The 24074-nt window shown below is 44.8% G+C and overlaps 1 protein-coding gene across 1 annotated transcript in view; it reads left to right on the forward strand.

Moving 5' to 3' along the window:
• AP-2mu (adaptor protein complex 2, mu subunit) overlaps positions 1 to 24074 on the forward strand; it is a 67648-nt gene that overhangs the window by 25642 nt on the left and 17932 nt on the right. The window contains exons 6-7 of the mRNA XM_050172646.3: positions 7477 to 7612; positions 18056 to 18265. Of these exons, the coding sequence (XP_050028603.1) occupies positions 7477 to 7612; positions 18056 to 18265 (346 nt within the window). The remainder of the gene's footprint in view (positions 1 to 7476; positions 7613 to 18055; positions 18266 to 24074) is intronic.

The following is a 24074-nucleotide window of genomic DNA, read 5'->3' on the forward strand; positions in this document are numbered from 1 at the left end:
GCCTAGTGCCTCTTTCAGTCATCCCTCACAGCCTACGCTTGGATCTTTATGGATCATGACATCCTATGCATGGTCATCTGCTTTTGATAGGGCATTTCTTGAAAGACTCCACAGCCATCATGAACGGGATGGCAGACCATGCTAGTTGCTTTGCTAGTCCCTTTGCTAGTTCATCATGCATTCCATGGCCCCTAAATGCTAAAAACACATGATGTACCTTTGTTGTGGCTAGCTTAGCACGTAAAATTTCTTTTGAATGAGCAGCGTATCATTACAGCCAATCTATGAGAAAAACTTGTTCTTTCCTCACCTTAACTCTATCTAGCATCTCATGGGCTGATATGTCTTCTTTAGAAAGTGATGCGGCTGTGGAGTATTTTACAGCGTTCATAATAGATGCCGCATCAAAATGCATATCTGAAGGAAGTGGCTTGGCATGCAGACGGCGTGTCCCGTAGTGGAACGACGAATGTAGGATAGCTCGTAAGAAACAGAACAAAGCGTGGGGGCTGCTACGCGCTTCCCCCACTGCAGAGAATCTTATCAACTTTAAGAAAGTAAAATCTCAAGGCACGAGAACCCGCAGGCAGGCCAGAAGAGAAAGTTGGCAGAACTTCTCATAGAGTATTAACTCGTTTACAGATGAGGCCAAAGCCTGGAACAGGGTGAATAGAATTAGAGGTCGACAAACGTACTCACTCCCTCTGGTAAATACACAGGGCGATACACTGCAAGATCAGGCAGAATCACTTGGGGAGCACTTTGAGAGCGTGTCAAGTCCAACAAATTACTCAGAATCCTTTCTCAAATACAAACAAATAGAAGAATGTAAGCCACTCATAAGAAAATGTCGAAAGAATGAACCATACAACTGTCCTCATAGTATTGCCGAGTTCCGAGCTGCCTTGAAATCATGCAAGAGCTCCGCACCGGGTTCTGACAGAATCATGTATGAAATGATCACAAACCTACACAATGACACCCAAGTTACACTACTCACAATTTTCAACACTATTTGGGCTGCAGGATACTTTCCAACTGCATGGAAAGAAGCAATTGTGGTCCCTGTTTTGAAGCAGGGGAAGACCCATCCATAGCGGCAAGCTATCGCCCGATAGCTCTTACAAGCTGCCTGTGTAAGGTTTTTGAAAAAATGATTAATCGCAGACTCATATATTTCCTTGAACTCAACAATATACTTGATCCCTATCAGTGTGGCTTCAGAGAAGGCCGGTCGACAACAGATCACCTTGTTCGCATTGAAGGGTATATTCGGGACGCATTTGTACATAAGCAGTTTTTCATGTCAATATTCCTTGACATGGAGAAAGCATATGACACAACATGGCGCTACGGCATCTTGCGAGACTTGTCGGAAATGGGCATCTGTGGCAATATGCTGAAAATAATTGAAAGCTATTTGTTGAATCGCATCTTCAGAGTGAAAATCGGCAACGTATTTAGGACCTTTCACACAAGAAACAGATGTACCACAGGGAGGCGTGCTGAGCTGTACGCTCTTCATCGTGAAGATGAACACGCTTCGTGCTTCGCTACCACCTGCCATTCTTTATTCTGTCTACGTTGACGACATTCAAATCGGCTTCAAATCCTGTAACCTCTCATTATGCGAGAGACAGGTGCAGCAGGGCTTGAACGAGATTTCCAAGTGGGCAGACAAAAGCTGATTTAAAATCAACCCCCACAAAAGCTCTTGTGTTCTTTTTACAAGAAAGAGAGGCCTGTTTCCGGATCCTTCCTTAGAACTGTGTAGACACCAAATACCTGTTAACAAAGAGCACAAATTCCTGGGTATTATACTTGACTACAGACTCACTTTCATTCCACACATTAAATATCTGAAAGAAAAATGTCTAAGAACAATGAACTTAATGAAACTTCTATCCCAGACTACATGGGGTAGTGACAGGAAGTGTTTAATGAACCTATACAAGAGCCTCATTCGGTCTCGATTGGATTATGGTGCTGTAGTACAGTCAAACCTCGATATATCGAACACGGATATATCGAATTATTGCGTATATCGAACAATTTCTATATCACATGGAAAATCGCATGCATTTTTAATTCTTTATTTCGAACGGGGCCGGATGTAAAATGGATATATCGAAGTCCGCCGCCCCAGACCAAGTGCGCTCTGTTGACAGGAGGCGAGCTTTCCCGCAACACTCTCGAAGATAGCGGCGGCGCGATCGGCGTACCAGACTGCTGCGTACGACAGCTGCCCACATCGGTTGCGCCGAGGGTGCCATTTGAACGTAGCGGCGTACACACGCGGCGGTTTGGAGCCAGCACGGCCGCCTCGATCACGCGCGCACCTATGCGCGCACGGCGGGGCAAGCCGCCTCGATCACGCGCGCACGGCGAGGCTTGCCCCCGCCGTGCGCGCGTGATCGAGGCGGCCGGGGAGCCAGTTCGAGTGCTTTGTCGGTGCTGAGCCACACATCATGTGCATTGCGGACTTCTTTGGCGGTGACGACAGCACCGAAACAGTGGCGGAGTTAACAGACGTGGATATCGCGGCAGAAGTGACTGCTGAGCGGCCAAACGAAGACGCTGCCGAGGCTGATCCAGCAAGCGCTGATGTTGCCCCGCTCCCGACTGCAACTGAGGCTGTAGCTGCTTTGGCCGTTGTACGCCGCTACTGCGGCACAATAGAAGGCACTGGACTGTCCCTTGTGGACCGTTTGGACTATGTTGAGGACGCCGTGGTCAAGCACGCGGTTGCCAATATGAAGCAGGCTACGCTGCTTCATTCAGCGAACAAAATACTTTGTTTGAAGCTTCATGTGAGTATCTATTGCGCCACGATTGGTTCATTGATTGATTTTCGCTATTTTTGACGCGTTTTCTACGTGATTTTATATATCGAATTCCGGCTATATCGAACTATTTTGCGATCACCGCGCTGTTCGATATATCGAGGTTCGACTGTATATACCTCTGCCGCCCCGAGCGCGCTAAAGATGCTAGATCCTGTTCACCATCTAGGTATCCGGTTAGCCACTGGCGCTTTCAGAACGAGCCCGATTGAAAGCTTATACGTGGAATCAAATGAATGGTCCCTCCATCTACAGAGAACTTACATCAGCCTTGCATATTTCCTAAAAATACATTCCAATCATCATCCATGTTTTAACACTGTTAACGATATGACATGTACTACACTTTTCCATAACCGTCCCTCTGTAAGGCAGCCTTTCTCGCTTCGTGTGAGGGAGCTTAGTAATGAAATGCGTGTCCCACTCCTCGAGCTTCGCCTAATGCATCCAACCAAGCTGTTACCACCTTGGGAGTGGCAGCTGATAGAATGTGACATATCCTTTTTAGAAATAACAAAACATGCACCAGAGATAGGAATTCGAATGCATTTTCTAGAACTCCAGCACAAGCACTCCTGCGCAGAGTTCTACAGACGCTTCGAAGTCAAATGTCGGGGTGTCTTATGCTGCCTTCGGCCCATCCTTCTCAGAATCTGGTGTACTACATCCGGAAACAAGTATCTTCACGGCCGAGGCCTACGCAGTATTGTCTTCTGTAAATCACATAAGAAAATCAAAACTTCAAAAATCAGCGATATATACAGACTCTCTAAGCGTCGTGAAGGCCTTAATGTCACTCTATAGACACAAAAATCCAGTACTTAATCAACTGTACTCCGTCTTGTGTAAAGCGTACATATCTAACCAGCATATCATATGCTGGGTGCCTGGCCATAGGAGCATCGAGGGTAACGTTCTGGCGGACGAGATGGCCACGTCAATCGCATCGCAAGCTGTTTACCCTACCGCTGCGGTGCCTGTCACAGATCTGAGGCCTTTCTTGCGAAGGAGATTGCGAGACTACTGGCAACGCATGTGGGACGCGGAAACGGATAATAAGCTCCACCTGATAAAACCAGTTAGGATTCTGGCCCTCTACTACAAAATCGCGCCGAACAGATGTCCTATTTTGTCGTCTCAGAATAGGACACACGTTTGGCACCCATAATTTTCTACTCACTGGAAGTGAGCCTCCAACCTGCGGTAGATGCGGGGAGAGGCTGACCGTACTCCGCGTCCTCCTGGAGTGTCTGGAAGCCGAATCTGAGAGAAAGAGACATTTTTCATTAGCATACCAACAGCACATTCCCCTTCATCCATTAATGTTACTCGGCCCAGAACCGCTATTTGACACCAACGCAGTCCTAAGTTATCTGAAAGATGTGTTGCATGTTGTTAGCCCCATATGTTCGTAGAGTCTCCTCTCTTCAGAGGATGCCGCTGTGATAGTTCTTTCGTATGGCACGTGCCTCTAGGGCTCCGGCGAGGCAACAGTGCTCCAGGTATTTTTACCATCTCATATATTTTCTATTCTGCGTCATTCTTTTACGATGTATTTTAATGTTCATAGTATTCGTCATTAGTCATCGCCATAATTTTATAGCACGTAGATTTTACGCACTATTTTTCGGCCACTTTACAGCCACGTCACGTCTTCTTCACAGGACCCATCATTCCACCACGAAATCACTAACACTGTCTTGGCGCTCTTTGGCCATATCTGGCCCTTGTGCCACTAAACCACACACATCATCATCATTTCCTCACCTTGTAATGAGAATGGTGGTTATGCTGGCTATGGCCAATGCCACAAATGCACTTTTGGATTCACATTTGCTTGTAATATCCTGCCAATTTTTGCACGCATTTTGGAAAAACGGCAGTCTTGAAGATACAGTACACGTTTTCTTGGTTCTTAGAATCTGGGATATATGGTAATCATTCATTGTGAGCTGCCATTTCCACTTGAAAGGTCTGCCAGGGGCAGGCTGAAAATTTGTGCTATCGACAAGATACTGTACTTTCAGCACTTCCAGTGTCCCTAGTCATTGGATTTGAGCATGTGCATGCTGACCAATCATGTTCTTTTTTCAAGTTCTTTATTGCTCACATGAAGGTATACATTGTGTATGGTATAAAGGTGGGGCCCTATATCTCTTGTAGGAGTTGTGAAGGAGGCCCCTATGTTATGTGCTGTTATATACTAAACACTAGAGCATGTGAGAAAAAAGACAATGTGTGAGACAGTAAAATATTGTAATACTCATTGAGCAAGTGGTGTGAGCATAAAAAGCGAGTTAGTTTTGTGGCTGATAATTGGCTGTTGTGCTGTTAGATCTGTTGGTAATTTATACCGGAGCTTCGATGCGGCGTGTGAGCTTGTAAATGACCCATAATTGGTGCGAGATTTTAGAATGGTTAACATATTGAGGTTACTGATCATAGTGGGTATGTGGTATTTTGATAATTTTGCAGAAGGACATAGTATAATTTTGTGCATAATTTTCTTAAGCAAAACGAGAATGTGGTAATCAATGCAATGTTTCATGGGTAGTATATTAAGTAATGGGTATGCGAATGTGATTTATTGATTCTTCTTTTTAGGAAGAGAATAGCTCAAAGTGCTGTATTTTGTGCTGCAATAATTGGCACTAGAGTGGTAAGGTACGCGAGTCCATATATGGTAATAGCATACGTAGTATGTGAATGTATAAAACTGGCCTAAATAGTGCGGAGTGTGTTCAAAGGAAATATGTAACATAGTTCATACAGTATTAGGATTTTCTTATAGATGGTTAGTGTAGTTTCATGGATATGTTTATGCCACTTTAGTTGACTGTCGGGGTAGACGAAAAATTTCGTCTCGTTAACTTCGCAAAGGAGAGTTGTTGAAGTTTAATGATTTAGTGTTCTTTAGTCGGGTGTTTCTTGCACCGAAAAGTACATAGGTAAATTGTGCTTGCGAGAAGAGTTAGATTGAAGTCAGCTAGATAGATTTAACAGGACATCATTGCCTTTTTTTTAGATTTGCTTCCCTGCCATCTGTCAGGAAAATATTGGTATTGTACATGTATAAAATGCTCTCTTCTGAGAGATAGTCGGGTAAATATATGTATGCTACAAAAAGAAAAGGGCCGAATATGGATCCCTTAGGAATTCCACTATTAGTTATCATTTGAGATGACGACATATTGTTTACTACATATTGCTGCCAGTTTCTCAAATGTGCTGATTGGGCTTGAGGGTCCTCCACGAATACCACACTGTTCATAAGACCAAAAGCCTTAGTTAGGTCAATGAAAATGCCCAGGGTTGATCAATTTCTTTCTAAGCTTACTTTAGTTTTTTCCACACTGTCTTAGTCAACTTTTTTATGTGTGCTTGCGTGCCACAATATTTCATTACTTGCACCATTTGTGTATCATGCTGTGGTCCATAGCATGTATACTTCAAAAACAAGCCCTTGTTTTAATTCAAACTTCTTTTCATTTGAACAAATTTTAAGGCATCTTCGAATTCAAATTATCGAGATTCAACTGTATAAGGCTTCTGGCTGCTTTATCTTGGGGTATTTTAATGAGTACTTCGCACTATATAGATTTAAAAGCTGTGTTTTTTACTTTGTATATTGCGTCTTACGTAAAGGACTACACCCCCCGCATGCAGTTTCGTTCCTTGTGGTACTTGACAGCAAGCCTTGTCTACAAGCGAGCTCCAGGTGAAAGCTAGGGAGTGGATGTGTTTGACAAGTGTTTTCAGATAGTAACCAAGTTTCTGATAAAGCAATGAAGTGAAACGTGTGGTGTGATGTTGCGCAAAGGCCAACAAATTCATTGTAATGTTTCTGGAGGCTCCTTATGTTCAAATGCAGTAGTGAGAAATCAGATGAATTAAACAACTGATTGTGGAATGTTTATGGTTCCAGAAGTTCAAACGTCATCTTCACGTTTGATCACGTTCGTATTGCCTGGTGAGGGCCGATTTCAAGATAAAAATAACGAAAATCTTTGCTTATAGAAAGGAGGCTGGCTTGAGCCTTCAGCCATGATCAAATGAACCGGAGTTGAATGCACAGATGTTGACTGTATAGGTTACATTTTGAGTTAAATGGCACTACATACACCAGAGCAGATAAGTGCTGTGAATTGACCTCACTGGCATCCTGGCTATTCACACCAAGGAATTCTCAGTAACCTGCAGATGTGCACGTGGAAGTTCCTGCATCATGCTGCTCCACAGTATAAAAACTACATCAAATATGTGCATCATAATGCATCAGTATGAAATTGAGGCCTGGTGGTACTTTCAGAATATTGATCATGTCTATATTTCATTCTCATTACCTCTTGTGCCTTTGTAATAAGTGGCCGAATGAGGGAGTGAAAGAGAGAAAAGAAATTGTGAATTCATGTAGAATTGTCATGGTGTCCATTTCTTGGAATGTAAGGGTTTCTAATTTTCCCTTTAGGTGTCCATATCTTCAAGTTTCATCACCTCAGGTTTGGATTATGCTCTTGTGCACATTGTCACATGCTTTTGACTGTTTCATTGCGTCTATCTTAATGAAGCACAGTTCTATGGAGTCATTAACTGGACGTGAAAGATAGACTATGCCACCCTTTCCTCGTGGCAGGTACCGCATCACCAAGGACATCAGCTTCCCGTTCCGCATCATCCCACTGGTGCGTGAAGTGGGCCGCACGAAGATGGAAGTCAAGGTGGTGCTCAAGTCCAACTTTAAGCCATCTCTCATAGGGCAGAAGATCGAGGTCAGTGCCATAAGGTGCATCACTCAATGTGTGGCATGATTGAAATGCACGTCAAGTTTTTCAAGAGACTGCACAAAAAAAGGAAGTGATGCACGACATCATCACATGTGTTGGTCTGTGCCGTGGGGCCATTATTACATTACATTCCTTGAGGACGATAGACTTGCTTCCTGTACAGTAGAATCTTTCGTACATTTTGGGAAAGAATGTGAGAAAAGAAACGTGCTAACTGGGTAAGTACTTGTTCCAAAGTTATTAAAAAATATGGCAGACCGAACTGTAACTGAAATCTACGTAACGAGAAGTGTTGTGTGCATCGTTACAGCACGAAACTCCACGTGCAGAGCCAGTGGGGCTTGAGCAGCGGGCGAGATATGCATTGTCGTTTTTGCAGCTTCCGTAAGCTTACATTTGTGCTCCTCGAATTGGCCTAGATCAGGAGCTTCTTTGAGTGGGGTATTTTGGCAGGAAGTATTGACATGCCCACTCGGCGGGAATCCCTGCGGCATGAGATGTTGATGCGACAGGCTTTGTTTGGTATTGCGTAGCCGTTGTGTTTTAAGCGATGGGATACAAAAACGAAATCAAGCTGGTGGGGGACACTGATATTGCGAGAGTGAAACATGATGCTCACATAGTACCACCTGTAGCAAGGAAAGGCAGAACTGTGGTGCGTTTGGGTTATAACCTATTCAAAGCACGCAGTAGTACAGGCTTCCAACGGCACTATGCCACTCATTGTGTAACATACTTATCGCAATAGGGTTGGCGGTGATAGCCATGAATGCGACACCCAACTACTCAAGATTTGCTGGTATAGGGAGAGGGAAGCGGGTGCATGCCGGCATTTCCTCATGACATGGGTGGGTGAGCGCTGCGAGAAGGCTGCTGGGGTAGATGCCTACTGCTGACTCGGGCGTGCCTTGCCTTTTTGGTTCACACGAGATCTGCAGTGGCTAGAAGACTTATTGTGCGATCGCAGTTTGGTGATGTACTGAATGTTGGTGCTGAAATACGCGCACTTTCCGGGAACATAACGGGTAAAAAAGAACCACAAATTTATTGCATCAATTTTTGTGTTCATGATCACGAGTGTTGGCACTGGGAAATGATATGAAATGGGATCGTGTCAACAAAGTTCTACTGCATCATAGTTCAATTGGTGGTCTGCTGCAAACATTTAACCTCGTGTCCAGATATCGAGGCATGTTGGGAAACTCTTGATGGTCCACTAGTGCCTGGAAACATGTCATTTGCTTTATACAGTGTGTGTAGGCTCGGAATGGTGAAATGCTTAGGGTATGGGCACCAAGCAACCACCATACAGAGCCACCAGTGAATTTAAGAGTAAAACGTGCTACCAGTGGCAAATACTTAATTGGCACCATTGAAGCAGAACAGTCTGACCTGAAATATGTGCCAGCATGGGGTAGTATGCATTTCAATACTGCTCTGACTTCACGTTTATGTGCTTCGTTTTTATTCTAATGTCTGATCATGATTACTGAGAGTGCAGTGCGCTCTGAGCACATATACCACTGTATGGTGGCATAGTGTCTGTAAACCTTTCGGATTCCTTCGCTAGCTAAACAACTGCCAAAATAAGCTTCCAGAGATAAATTTTCACTAAATGTGCACCCGGTCATGACTCGTAGCACCTGAAAGTGCGAATGCCCGAATTTGAGAACTATAAACACAGCACTGCTGCATCGCACTCCTTGGCTGCAACCATTTGGTATAAGAGCTGAATGTGATTCCAATGAATGGGCTGCAAGGAAATACATGTACCCATGCATTGATATGCAGTGTCATGTGAATCTCATGTGGTGAGATGTATGTGCAGACTGAAGTTTAACTCTCTCATTACTGTGCCTGTAGAAATCGATCAATTTGAGTTTTTCTGTATGTTAAACATTTCCATTGGAATGCTTCTACTAGCAGCATTATGCAGTCTAAAATGATGACTGAACTTTAACTAGTTGTCATATTTGACAATTTTCGGCACATTGGGGAGTTTGGAAAAAGAAAACGACTGGAGGTACAGCGAAACCTCGTTAAGCTGTAGTTGGCCGGAGCTCAGAAAAAGAACGTACTAAGTGGTAGTACTGTTTAACCGAACAGCATGAGATCGCGCCCACTTACCTGTCAAAAACGGAACACTGAACTCGGAGAGTGTCATGAAAGGGGAAAAGAACATGCAGTATTTATTCACTTCGCTTGACAAAACTGTTTTCATTTGATGCTGCGGCGGCCTATCAGCGACGACAGCGGCCTCAAACTTGCTGAAGCTATGTGCCAGCTTTTCAGCCAGCCCCCTCTTCTCAGCAAACACTTGCATGGCAGATTCCTTGTTCACGTTACGCATTCTCCATGCACGTGCGCCCGGTAGCGCTGCAGAAGTCGCGGGACGCCTTTTTCATTGCGGGGTGCTGTTCTCTTCGCGAAGATTGCATTCATGAGGCTGATGTAACGTGCAGCTTCTGCCACTGTCGAGCCTGAATCGCCCGTGCTATCGCTTTCAGTGTCATCCTCATACTGTCGCTAGTTGACACTTTGGCAACGATGGCGAAAAGTTGAACCTTGTAGCCGACATCTCTTAGCGGTCGCAGCAGCGCTGCCGAGCAACTTCTTCGCGTTCCAAATGCCACACACTGTAGTCAACAGCAGATCCCTGTCGCATGCCAGCGCCAACTTCGTGTCACGTTCGATAGCACGAACAATGTCTAATTTTTCTTCTATGCTGAGCACCCAGCGTCTTTTTATCCGAGCTTCGGCATGACACAAGTCCTCACTTGCACGATGCCACAATGCTCTCTGGCACGGCGCCGAAATTATGTTGATGTGGCTTCACGCGCAAACGCACAGGGCACTTGGAGGCCATTCTTCCGATCTCTGAGGCTTGTTGTTCTGCCGGGCCGCCCTATCAAGATGATGCACTGCCGTGTTTGCGCGACGAAAAGTGGAAACACTACGTGTTAACAGACAGGTACGCAAAAAGCTGGTATGGTTTATGCGGAACCTTACACACAAAAAATACATGGGCCATTTTGAGAAGCATGATAGATCCTGCAAGTACAAAAACAGCGACGAACTGAGATCTGCGATTACTTGAATGCGAATTTCGAGACGCTGACACCCATCTCCTAGACACACTAGAAGACATGTATATAGGAGCAAATTCCACGCAAAACCATGATACTCCCACATATTTAGGAGGGAACAATGAGGAGCTAGATGCCTCTATATCGGTGGCAGAGGTTTTTGCAGCAGCACAAACTTTCAAGAAAAATACGGCGCCTGGACCGGACAAAATAACAAACGCCATGATTCGCAATCTTAGCCTCAATGCTTTAACAGGGCTAACAGATCTTTTTAACAAACGTGTATGGACTGAAGGAGGTCAAATCCCACAGGCATGGAAGCATGCAGAGATAATTCTAATACCGAAACCAGGGAAACCGAGGGACATAAAACCTCCGACCCATATCCCTTACCTCATGTCTGGGTAAGCTTTTTGAAAAGGTTATACAGATGAGACTCACTAGGTACATAGAAAACAAACCTTTTCCCAGAAACTATGTTCGGCTTTAGACAGCATATGTCGGCACAGGACGTGTTTCTCCTACTGAAAGAAGTATTAAACAGAGAGAGAGGAAATGCAGACAGATTCATAGTGGCATTAGATATCAAAAAAGCTTTCGATACCATCTCGCACGGAAGAATTTTAACGGAACTATCGAACATGCACTGCGGACAGCGCTCTTATGAATACATAACATCCTTTCTAGACAACCGCACAGCCACGATAGGGCTAGGATCCACCCGCTCAGATGTTCTACAGACCCCCAAAAGAGGAATGCCGCAAGGTTCAATTCTTTCACCGCTACTCTTCAATATAGGGATGAAAGGACTAGCGGTGAAACTACAACGGATCCCAAACTTGGGACATGCGATTTACACGGACGACGTAACTCTCTGGACCGCAAAGGGATCTTTAGGGGAACGTCAGGAAACCCTCCAGAAGGCAATTAGCATTGTTGAGGATCATGTAACAAAAGCTGGCATGAATTGCGCCCCGAAGAAGTCCGAACTAATCCGAGTAAGAGCGCCTTATACACGAAAGGACAATAGACTTCCGATAAAGCTTGCTCTGGGAGGTCAAACAATACAGGAGGTATCTAAAGCTCGGATACTCGGACTATGAATACAGGAAAATGGAGCAGTAGGGCACACGATCGCAAATCTCCGGAAAACGGTTAACAGCGTGTCTAGGATGATAAACAGAGTAGCAAGAAACAGAAAAGGCTTCAAGGAGGAAGAGACGATAAGGCTCGTACAGGCATTTATCATAAGCCGTGTAACCTTTGGCCTTCCTTTCCAAAAACTATCAAACTCAGAGGAAACTAAAATAAATGCCCTTATACGCACAGCTTATAAGGCGGCGCTTGGTCTACCGATTAGCACTAGCACGACCCTTTTTAATGCAATGGGTATTAGCAACACATTTGAAGAACTCGTGGCTGCAACACTGATTGCACAACGAGAAAGGCTCAATTCCACGGAGCAAGGTCGAACACTTCTCCGTCGATTAGGGTATCCACTCAGACCGGCACATTGTAACGACCAAACAGAACTCCTCCCACCGAACATACGAGCTCAGATCTCTGTGTCCCCAATCCCTAAAAACATGAGCGAGAAATGCCACAGACAACGGCGCCTTGCACGGGCCAGGACACTCGAAAGGTTCGGCAGAAATCCGGAGGTTTATTACACGGACGCGTGCAAACAGGATAGCAAAACTTTTACTGTGGTAGCCACAAACGCACAAACTACTATTTCCGCAACAGTCAGAACAAGGTCGGTGGCCACAGCAGAGGCTACTGCGGTGGCTCTGGCTATACGTGACGCTGAAAATAGAGCACGTTCTGCGTTAATACTAACCGACTCGCAGTCGGCATGTTGCCTTTTCATGGCAGGCACCCTGCCCAAACTCGCCATCAAAATCCTAGGAAGAAATCTCACGGAACACCACGCTATTACGTGGTGTCCGGCGCACGCCGGAGTGAGGGGTAACGAGAGGGCGGACCGCCTCGCTCGAGAATATAGCATCTGAGCGACGGAACGCACTCTCGTAGAATCTCCGATCACAGCAAAAGATATCTTGGTGGCACAGAGACGAGGAAGGCAACGGTATAGCTTTCCAGACACATCCTTGGACTCAGCGCAAATGCGGGACTGGCGCAGACTACAAACCCGTACATACCCACACCTACTCCTACTACACCACATACACCCCACCCGGTATCCCAACACTTGCCCTTGGTGCGGAGGGCGGCCATCTCTTGACCATATCACATGGTCGTGCCAGAGTCGGCCACAAGAAATCCAATCACCCCTTATGGGGCAAAACTCCAACAGTAGGCAGTGGGAGGTGTGGCTAGCCAGCACGGTGCGGGAGGACCAATTGGCCCTTCTCGACCAAGCCCGGCGTGCCGCGATCGCCAGTGGGGCCCTGGACTGAGGGACCCACCCACTGGACCTGAATGTAATTTTTTTTTAATAAGTTTTATACTACTACTACTACTACTATTATGCGGATACAAAACACATACGTTCAATGGCCACTGAGTTGGGGATTTGACTTTACTATTTTTAATACGAAACTACTGTTTAAGTGGGTACGGTTTAACGAGGTTTTACTGTATAGTCAAAACTAGCCTCCAGTTCTAGCACTTCAATAAAGACTCAAACTATGCGCATTGGTCGATGGTGCAACGTGCCGTATTTACTCGAATCTAGGCTGGCCCCAATTCTAAGCAGACCCCCAAATGTCTGAAGCCAGAAAAAATTGTAAAAGGTTACCTCGAATGTAGGCCGAACAAAAAAAGTGAGGACAGCATTTGCGAAATAACAGCATTTATTTAACCCATTTGGGACCGCTGTACTTTCAAAAGTACAGCTACAATTCCATTTCTTTTTAATTGAAATATGAGTATTTCGTTTTGAGTGGTTCATTCCGCCGGCAGGGTGACAGGCAACACTCCAAAATCAAGCAAGTGCGTTCGTAGCGCTTCTCGGAGTATGTCTACGATCAACTATCGCCAATCATCATTGCCGCCAACCGAACCGCTAAGCACTTCGTAAACTTGTTCTCCTGGCTAGAATGATCAATATTTCATGAAACCTCTTTGTATATAGCTTCAAGAAGAGCAGTAGTAAGCATTGAGTGCTGTGAAACATTTATATCTTTCACGCTTTTTGTGTTATATAAGAGTAAACCTTGCTGTACTATCTATAGTACAGCGGGACTTTGTGTGTGCACAATGGCAATCGTTCTTGCAGGCAACCGATACTATGGAACCGAGTGATACTATGGATCCGGCTGCAGTCTCAGTGAAGCGCTCGAGGCTGCAGCAGATATTGCTCAGTATGCTGGGGATGATGTTGATGTGGTCATAATCCCTCCAGACCCATATAAAATTTTTGCACCTAGCCAACAATGACATGATTGGCGAGACGACATGATATGTTCAAAATACGTACCCTCACGAACCTACTGAATGAGCGTTTCAACCTTCCACCGAAACCCTTCTATAGACGAGTCTATGGTAAAATATTTTGGACACCATCCTTCCAAACAATTTATGCGTGGCAAGCCAGTTCGCTTTGGGTACAAGAACTGGATGGTATGCAGTTCTGACGGCTGCTTTTATGGTTTTGATACCTACTGTGGAAAATCTCTCAACTCTGATTAGAATCCGCTGGGAACTCGCGTTGTTATCTCTCTGCTTGAGGCACTCTGATCCTAGTGACCACATACTCTTTTTCGACAATTTTTTTACAAGTTGGAATCTCCTTGTTACTCGCGTGAAAAGGGGTTTAGGGCAACAGGCACTCTTCGCGAGAATTGGCATATGAAGCCCCCTCTTCCTGTTAAAAAAGAAATGGAAAAAAAGCAAAGAGAATTTTTTTATTGTTTCGACCCCGTCGGTGGGGTTCTTCTCGTAAAGTGGAAGGACAGCAGTATTGTAACAATGGCTACTAACTACGACGGTATTGAACCCACGTCCTTTGTAAAGCGGTGGTCGTCTGCAGTTCACAAAAGGGTGAGTGTTCCGCAACCGAAGCTGTTCAGCAGCTATAACAGCGGCATGTGAGGCGTAGACCCCTTAGATCACTCCGTAAACAACTATAGAGTTGGCATTCGCGGCAAAAAGTGGTGGTGGCCTTTGTTTACGCAAATGCTAAACGTAGCCGTGGTGAATGCATGGAAAATTTATCAAGTGGTTGCAGATGAGCCAATCGACTTCCTTGCGCTTCAAAGAAATGTCACGCGGCATTACCTGCGTCTCGGCACAAAACATAACCCCACTCGCAAACGGCCAGCCTCCATCGTAGGTGACATTGTACTTGACAAGGGAGGCCACTTTCCAAATAAATTAGAAAAGCAGCTGCGGTGCCAATATTGCCACAAAAGGTCGATGTGGGCATGTGTGAAGTGCAATGTAACACCTTGTTTGAAACATGAGTGCTTCACCAAGTTTTATGCACCTAAGTAACAGCATGCAACAAGTGTGTTTTGTAATCGGAAGAACCCAGCTTACTATAAAAAGTACCTCTGTAAGTTTTGAAGGAATAAATATATTTTTCTTGATACTGAAGGAATTTCCTCTATTCACTAAAGAGACATCGTACACTAAAGTTAAACAGAATTGGTCGTGTAGATTTTTCTTGGTCCCTAATGGGTTATGAACATGCCGAGCTCACTCGACGCAGTCACCGCCGTTAGCCTCGACCACACGTACACTTGCGGATGCATGCATGTTCGCGTCCGTTTGCCCATGCATGCGCAGACAGTGCGGCATCGCATGCGTCGAAACGCGGCGTGATCTCAGTGAACAGCTCCTCTCTGTTATTGTGCGCTTATCTTCCTTATTGCTGTCATCTCCTTGTTGCGGTACACGCAAATGTGTCTCCCCTTTTCGCTTCCAATGACGGACGTTTTTCTCATTGAAGCTGAAGTCCCGCCTGGCTTACTATGCCTCTGTGGCTAGCAGAACTTTCGGTTTGAAAGCGGCACTATTGTGTGCCATTATGATAAAGCCACGCCGCGTGCCGATACCATAGAACCAGCTCTGATACGACACACATCAAAGCGACGACATTGCTCTTGTACTTCAGTTGGCTACTGGCCCGGATAGTAGCGGCTGTGATCCTGGCTTTTCTAGATAGGCGTTAGTTATGGACCATATTTATCCATTTCAGTTACAAAGTGGCGCATATTTCAATATCCTCAAATCTAAGCCGACCCTAGTTTTGTATGATTATTTGGAAAAAAACTATCTGCCTAAATTCTAATAAATACGGTAATTTTTAAATGATGGCAGCAGTAAAGACACAGAAGGTTCTGTTGGGTTGTTAATTTTCTGATCTAATACGTAGGTTTTTTAAGTGCCTCAACAACAGTAGAGGTTCATGAGTGCACGCTATTTTGATGTGTTGGACTAATATAGTGCAACTTTATTTTTGTCATGGGTCACTTTTATCCACCAGTGCTTCGACAACGTACCTATAAATTATTGCAAGCAATCCTTCCCATTGTTTGGGGATTTCACTTGCACAAGAGCATGCTGTTGATTTCAGACACTTTTGACCGAAACTCTCCTATCTGTCTAATCCCTTACATTTTGGACACTGCCTGTTAAAGTGCCCTTATTCATTATTGTACAATATTTTGCAGCATTCCAAATTAATGTACAGCACTGTACAGAAACTGCACAAAGTGTGTGGAGGCTATTGTGCCAGCGGAACACACTAGATCACCTCAAAGCCGATTGAATGCAACACTCAAGCATGAGAAGTCTTCTACATGCCTAGTGATCGTTGCTTTGCGAGTGTTAAGAATGCAGCAACAAACCAGGTGCCTACTGCAACGAGTAAAAAATGCTTCCTGTACAAAGAACTTGCCCAGTTTTCACATCTGCGAAGCTATTGCTTTCCTCATAGCATGGGCATCACTACGGCTAGTATTAGCGCCAACAAATCTGCATAATAATTTTTTGTGTGATCTGACCTACAAAAGTTGGGAACTAGGAACCAGGTGAATATTTTGTATGTTTCAGATATTTTTTGCTCTGAGTACTTAAACAAAATATAGCAAATTGTTACTTTTATTTGTGTTCCTTAAAGTGCTTCTTTGAAGTCTCGTGTGAGAATTCTCAAATTGTCGGAGCAGTTATTACTGCTATACATCCATTCAAAACACCAATTATCAGGCTATAATTTTATGTTGCAGTGCATACTAATCGCATTGCAATTACTAAGTCTTAAAATAAAATGTTAACACAGAAAAAAATATTAGAAATGAGCACATTTCTAAATGAGCACAAAGAGTTAAGGATTTACTGCACGAAGAAAATGTGTTCTTGTGACCACATAGAATTGCGCAACTGCAGTGGCTAGTGGCTAATTTTTCGTGTGCCATTGCACAGAACGGTGCACCATTTTCGCTGCGGTTGCGACTATTTGGAATGCCCACCACACAACTGCTAAAGCTGTTTCAGCATTGTACTGTCAGTTTTGTAATGCCACACAGGAAAACACAGGTGCTGGCACAGAGCCACAGCAACCGTGTCCCAACAGTGGCCCCTTGTGGGGCTACCATTAAAACGGTCTGGCTTTGCTGTGCTGCAGTGGAGCCCATTCTGACCGACGCTGCTATGGTGCTTCGATAGCAGCACTTAATGGGGCCATACTTTTGAATTGTCGCAATGCTCAATCAACATTGTGGTACTACAGCCATGGTGCAGTGGCACGGTTGGGACCATGCACGTTAGGTGGCCTTAATGCAAGGAGATACAGGAGAGAGTAGTATTAGTGAACATGTATAAGTGAGGAAACTGATCCTGGCAACGTTTACCACCCGAACTCTCTCGACTGAAGCTAGCTTAGCAGGACTCTTCGAGGAGCTATCAGGTATTGCCTGGGATGTTATTGGCCTTAGTGAGGTTGGAACTGGTGAGGCATATAGTGCTGACGAATGGCCACATCCTCTACTGTATTATACTGCTAGTGATGAATGGGGCAGAAGCCTCGAGGTTAATAAAAAAAGCTTGAGAAGTTTGGTACTATGGCTATGTGCAGCCAGTTGGGTGCAGGATGTGTACCTGCTTTCTATTACACAAGCAGCTGCATAAATGTCTCGCCTGCCTTATAGATAGGCTATAATTCTCTGTATTAATGGCTCTTTTTTTCAGACATTGGGGTATCCATGTTGCTATGAGTACCTTGAAAACAGGAAAGCTGGACACCATCAAAAGCTGTTTAGTAAAATTTTTTTTTTTACTTTTAGTAGTAAGTGGATAAATATGTGCGCCAAGCAGGTTGTGAGCAAACTTCAGTATTGCATAGCCTTTGTCTCTGTTCCTATTTTTAATGCTGCAGGTGCGAATCCCAACACCACTGAACACAAGTGGAGTGCAGCTAATCTGCATGAAGGGCAAGGCTAAGTACAAGGCCAGCGAAAATGCCATCGTCTGGAAGATCAAACGCATGGCAGGCATGAAGGAAACCCAGCTGAGCGCAGAGATTGAGCTCCTGCAAACAGACGCCAAGAAAAAGTGGAACCGGCCACCAATCTCCATGAACTTTGAGGTGCAGTCCTTACCCCTCTCTCAATGTTTGTCATTCTGTGGTGTGCACAGGGTGTTAGCTACACATCCGCTTCTGGTGTAGTACGTGGTGTCTTGTTTGAACAAAAAGGGGAGCGGGGGGCCCCGATCTTTTCAGTCAGCCATATGTAGCTAACAGATAATGGAGCCAATGCAAGCATAGGGGGAGTTACTTGTAGTGTAAAAATAAGCTGAAGGGAAATGAAAGCTAACAAAAAAAAAGACTTGCTGCCAGTAGGTGGCAATATCACAACCTCCGCATTATGCAGCATTGCACCTCCAATAGTGCTACAGCGATGACTGTTCTCGTATCCATCTTGGGCATTTATGTATGCGTGCAAGATCCAACTCGGGGTGTGTGATCCAGCACAGCTGGATAACTTTTAGGAGCAGGCAGCTTCCCAAGTAAACCCTCTTAGCATATGAAGGTTTACTGGTCTTCTTACGTATGAAAAGTAAGGTGTCTCCTCCTTTGGAAACAATTTTAAAAGAAATCTCTGCATGGATTTTGACAATTGCACCCACTGCCTTTAAAAAGTGTTGCTGAAAGAATCTGTATGTAATCTGACATGCAGATGGGTAGCCGGCTGTGCTTTTGGCACCGTGCTGAATGATTACAGCCAATGACAGCACAACTGGTTAGTGTCATAGTAAGTTTGGGAACATCGAAAGCACCATTCCTTGCTGGTCCCTTCATATTGTTCCTGACAGCTCCACAAAACGTGTGCTGTTTGGACAAGAATTATCAGGTGCTGGAACAAGTGGCAAAATCCCTTTGCACTAGATTGGAGTGACATTGGAATTAGTCGAATGCGGATATATTGAATCTGAAGGGAATCACAAAAAAGTTCGATATACAGTCGAACCCGGTTATATCGAACTCTCAAAAAAACGCCTATCAGTTCGATATAGTGCAGAATTCGATGTAAGCTTGCTAAATAATTGGATGTCATAAAAGCACATACCATTTATAAGATCACTTTATTGATGAAACTAGCTTAGTTTCCCATAAATTAGTCCAGCATTTTCTTCTGCTTCAGCAATTTCGCTGCCTGTGACGCCCGCACTTCCCCACAATGTCAAAAGGAGTCGAAGCAGCTGAGGCCGCGACCTTCCACATTCGCACAGAAGCACCGGACTAGTGCGACTGCACCAATCACTTTGAAGGATGTGGGCAAAGGACCGTTGTTGCTTTCCTCATTGTGCCCACTTTCATGTGTGCTCGGTACGATGCCTGCGATGTAGTCTTCGTTTTCGGGCTCTCTCATGGTCGCGACACCATCTGCACTCGCTAACTCGTCCACTGTTGATTTGTCAACAGCTTCCGAAAATTCTGACAGCTCGCTCCAAACTTTGGCAACACTGGCAATGGCTTCGTTGCATTCATCAGAATTTAGTCATCACTGAGCACGCAGAAACCAGCACGTATAAAGAACCACTTGTACACGGCCATGTGTATGCGTCGGGTGCCACGGGCACTGTGTCATAGCCTCCTATATTTTTTCATGCCCGCCTACTGACAGGAGGAACAAAGCGCGCCATCCGTACCACCTAGTTCATGTGCCCGTCACCAGATCGCGCTGCCTTCCCATACCGTCCCAGAGCAGATGACGCGCCGACGCGCACGCGCTCATGGAGACATGTTTGGCATTCGTATTTGACATGGAACTATAAAATAACATTGCACGTTGAATTGATGTTTCTAGAGAATGTGCATCGGAAGTAAGCAACACATGTTGTGGAGAGTCGGCCTTCACCAGAAAGCGCCGAACTGTGACATCATAGTTCAAATTTTGAGGGTCTTTCGTGACAGCAGTTTTATTTAAAACACTTTAGCCAAGTCATGTTTGTCTGTCGCCTTCATTGCAAAATTTGTCAATATTGGGCATAAAAACTTTGTCAGCAATAGTTTCAGCAGGTTCTCTTGGTATCCTGGTGTTGAGCACATCAAGGTTAGGCTGCAATACTCGCAGCCTCCTTCAAAGGGTGATTAATGTGCCTTGCGAGAAGAACGCTGATAAGTTTGTCTAATGCGTAGAGAACCACTAACAGTTGTCCAGATGGGTAGATGAGTCTACCGCGGTCTTGGTGCTTTATCAGCGAGTGCGAGGGTGCCGAGGCGTTTGGAGGTTGACGCACTCCACACAATCGATCTTTTCTTGTACAGCTCTTGCCAAGTAGCCGCCTACCATAGCCAATCCTGCGACATCTGGAGTAGGAAGCCGAGGCTGTTCTCGCTTGAGTCACTCTGAGTTCTCTACATGCATCTGCAGGGAATTCCTTGCTGGTTCCTTCCCTTGTGTTTTTCTGTTGCAGCAGTGTTGAGAAGCAATCGTTGCCTTCTGCTGCCATTACGTTGCTCGTACTTGACGCCGATGCGATGCCAGTCTTCGGAGTCTTCTCAATACCTGAGAGAACAGCTCGGGCATCTGTTTGATCATTTGAGCCTGCTGACTTCCTCAGCCAGCCAAAAGATGACTCGATTGGGTCAGATGATATTTTCGTCCTCAAAACAAAGTGCTCTTTAAGAAGATATGGAATGCAGTCAACATTTGAACTAGTTGTCAACACCAGGCCTTTGTAAGTTTCCTTGGTTAAGTTCTTCACCAGACACTGGCTTTTGAGATCGGCCAGCTAGTCGAGCTAGGAAGCTTGTTTCAAGCCAGTTTAGCCATTCATCGCTTGTAGATTCGAACTGCTTGCAGTCAGCATTATTCTGGTGCATGTGCTGGGTACAATTGCTCACGTGCATGAACCAGCGGTGCACGGTGTTCATGAATTCAACCGTTGGTCCCACACCCACGAAACTTGCGTCACATGTGTGGCCCGCTTGCTCTTGCAGGAGCTTCAGTGCAGCTGCCACGGCAGGAGACAAAACTTGGATTGCTCTCTTCACATTCATTTTTTCAGTATTTGTGGGAAAACCGGTTTTCTTGTTAGAAATTGAACTGGCTCTACAAGGCTGCCTTGCTGCATTTTGTAGAGGCTCTTCAAGTGGTTCACCATTATTTCGCCGCCTTTTTTGATGTCACGCGACAAAAACTGCGATCGCACGTTTTTGACCAAGTGGCACTGATCGAATGCTAGGAAAAGCTTTCAATTCGGTGTTCCTGGGTGCTCAATAGAGTGCGTGGGGCTTCCGTTGAATAGAAGTTGGAACGCTGAGACATTGATCTTGTGGTTGTCCGTGACAATATGCACGACGAAAAATCCTGTCTTCAACTTCCTTCAGGACGTGTTGCATGAGCGTGTGCAGCTCGCGGCCTGTGCAATTTCTCATGAAGAAGTAGGCCACGGGTATTTTGAATGAAACTGGAAGGCCGTTGAGGACGAAGCACAGAAGTGAGTTGGCCAGCAAAGGCTCATTTGTTGTTTCCTTATGAATGCTCCCACCATAGTCTACTTAGCCGATGAAGGCGTTCCTTTGTTTACGGTAAAGTAGCCTCTGTTTGATGCGCATTTCGTCTACAATTAACTAGCAAGCTTTGGCTTCCGATAAGGGATGAGAAGCGAGCTCGGTCAGCGACTCCGAGGAAATGCAAGTATGGGGCGCGAGCGCCTCTCGCGGAGAGTCAAAGCGTAAATCGAGGAGGAAGGGAGAGGGCCACGGACGGTCTCCGCAGCACCATTGCGCGGGCATGAAAAAATATAGGAGGCTATGACTGGGTCATGAGTGTGGCCACTTTAGCCCTAATCGTGCCGAGAGTGCTCCTCGGAACCTTGCACACTGCGGGGACATCTGACTTCTCATAGCGTTCGACCTGATTTGTGATTTCGAGCTTCACGACGAAAGGTGAATTATGCCGCTTCATCACGGCAACACTGCGGGAGAAGGCCTACAAGGCGCAAACACAATGAACCAGAGAAGCAGTGAAACAACTTGCACTTTCGCCATCTTACACGACGACGTTCGATATATTGGGAGTTTCTGCTATTCTTTTTAGATGTAAGCGTAATTTTTGCTATATAATTGGAACTATACCGTGACCAGAAATAGTTTGCTATATAGAACAATTCGATGTAAACGAGTTCATTGTGGTCGGGTTCGACTGTATATGTAATTCAATATATCAAATTAAACTATTATACAAAAATTTTCAGGGAGATGTTACAGCTGTTCATCCTACACACTAATTTGTTATATTTGGGCTTGTGTTCTACACACTTTGTTACATTTCGACTCAACGTACCTGCGTCCGACTGTACGCCTTTTCTGAAAAGCAAGTGCAAGTTAATGAGGGAACATACCAGTGTTGCTTAAATCAGTCACCTTAGTTTGTTGGTGCTAGCAGCAATGGTAATTTTTTCTTTTGCATAAAGTAATAAACAGCCTACAGAAGCCTTCTTTTTACCACCAGAAATGGGCTCATTTTAGGTGCTTTTGTTTGATTTCAAATATGTACTAACCTTTGTTTAAGGGTGACTTCATCTTGTAACGTGTTTTTGGTGAACCAGATTCTAGCTGCACAGTTACTTACAATCATTAATGAATGGCAGATGAAGCTAAAATTAAGGCTTCCCTGAGTCTTCGCAGGGGTTGACAAGCATGTCACATTTTCAAAGCAGACTCAAATTTTTAAAGCATGTAACTTTCTTTGATTCTCTGCCGTTTTTATGATTGGTCAGAGCTCTGTAATGGTCGGTAGTTGGACTGAGCAAGAAAAACACTAGTTTGCTTTCTCTCTCACTCACTCACTCTTGGTCTCTCTCTCGCTTGTTCTTTCATTTGGTCTATTCGCTTACATTGACAATCATTGTGTACTGTTTCTGCACAATTACATTTTACTTGTGTGTGGCTTGCACCTGAAAAATGTGGGCCCAAATTTATGAAAAAGTTGCAGTTTAGCCTAAAAGGCAAAGCATTGATTGTGATAGCAAATTACAGTGCAGTCCACTTATAAGGAAAGATACCACTTGTAAACATACATCAGTTATAACAATGAGTCAACTATGGCGTATCAACTTGTGCATTAGGGTTTTGAAGAAAACTACTATATAGTAACTATGTTATGGCTGCATGTCGAATACAATCACAATTTTGCCGTACGGTATTTTCTATGCAGACATTTATGTTAGGTTTGTCTTTCGTATCTGCCGCCGTTACCGCACACTGTTTCCTGCCCTTGTGCCGATTGCAACAGCCATGAAGAGCATAACGAGTTGGTGCAACACGCCACAAGGATGTGCCAGCTGCTGTGCATCCGTATCGCCCACAATCATGCTCCATGTGTTCAGAGAAAGAGGGGGGGAAAAGTCGTAATGTGAAATCCGGCGGACCGCTGTGGTGCCCGCCCTTTTTATAATCTCTGCAAGGACAAAAATGTGTCATGGAAGCAGTCTTGATGCAGCAGTACCGCCCACTTTTAGAAGGTGGCGCCAACAAAGTGCAGAGTTGTTTCGCTTAAGACAAAGCTTTGCACAACTTAAAGCATGAGCTCGTGCAGTCAGCGATATCCATAATTCTGACAACCTCTCTTTAGTGCAAGTGGCAAATTTGGGTTCAGAGCTTCAATGGTATGTTCAGCAGCTTTATTTATGGCAGTTTAGATATAGTGATGATTGGTTAGAACGATCTGATTTTTCAATCTTTGTGATATTGTAAATCAATTGCACTGTAGTCAATACTATACTGAGTTACCCTATACTCAGTAACGTTAGTAGTTTCATCAGCTGTGTAAACTGCTGTAAACATTTGCTTACTAAATTAACAAGCACAGTGTCACGCACGCATAGGTAAACATCAACAGATTTCACTCGATGATTGTGGTCACTCACTGTTAGAAAGCTGGCAC

Source organism: Dermacentor andersoni, chromosome 3 (genome assembly GCF_023375885.2).
Source record: "Dermacentor andersoni chromosome 3, qqDerAnde1_hic_scaffold, whole genome shotgun sequence".
Classification (NCBI taxonomy): domain Eukaryota; kingdom Metazoa; phylum Arthropoda; class Arachnida; order Ixodida; family Ixodidae; genus Dermacentor; species Dermacentor andersoni.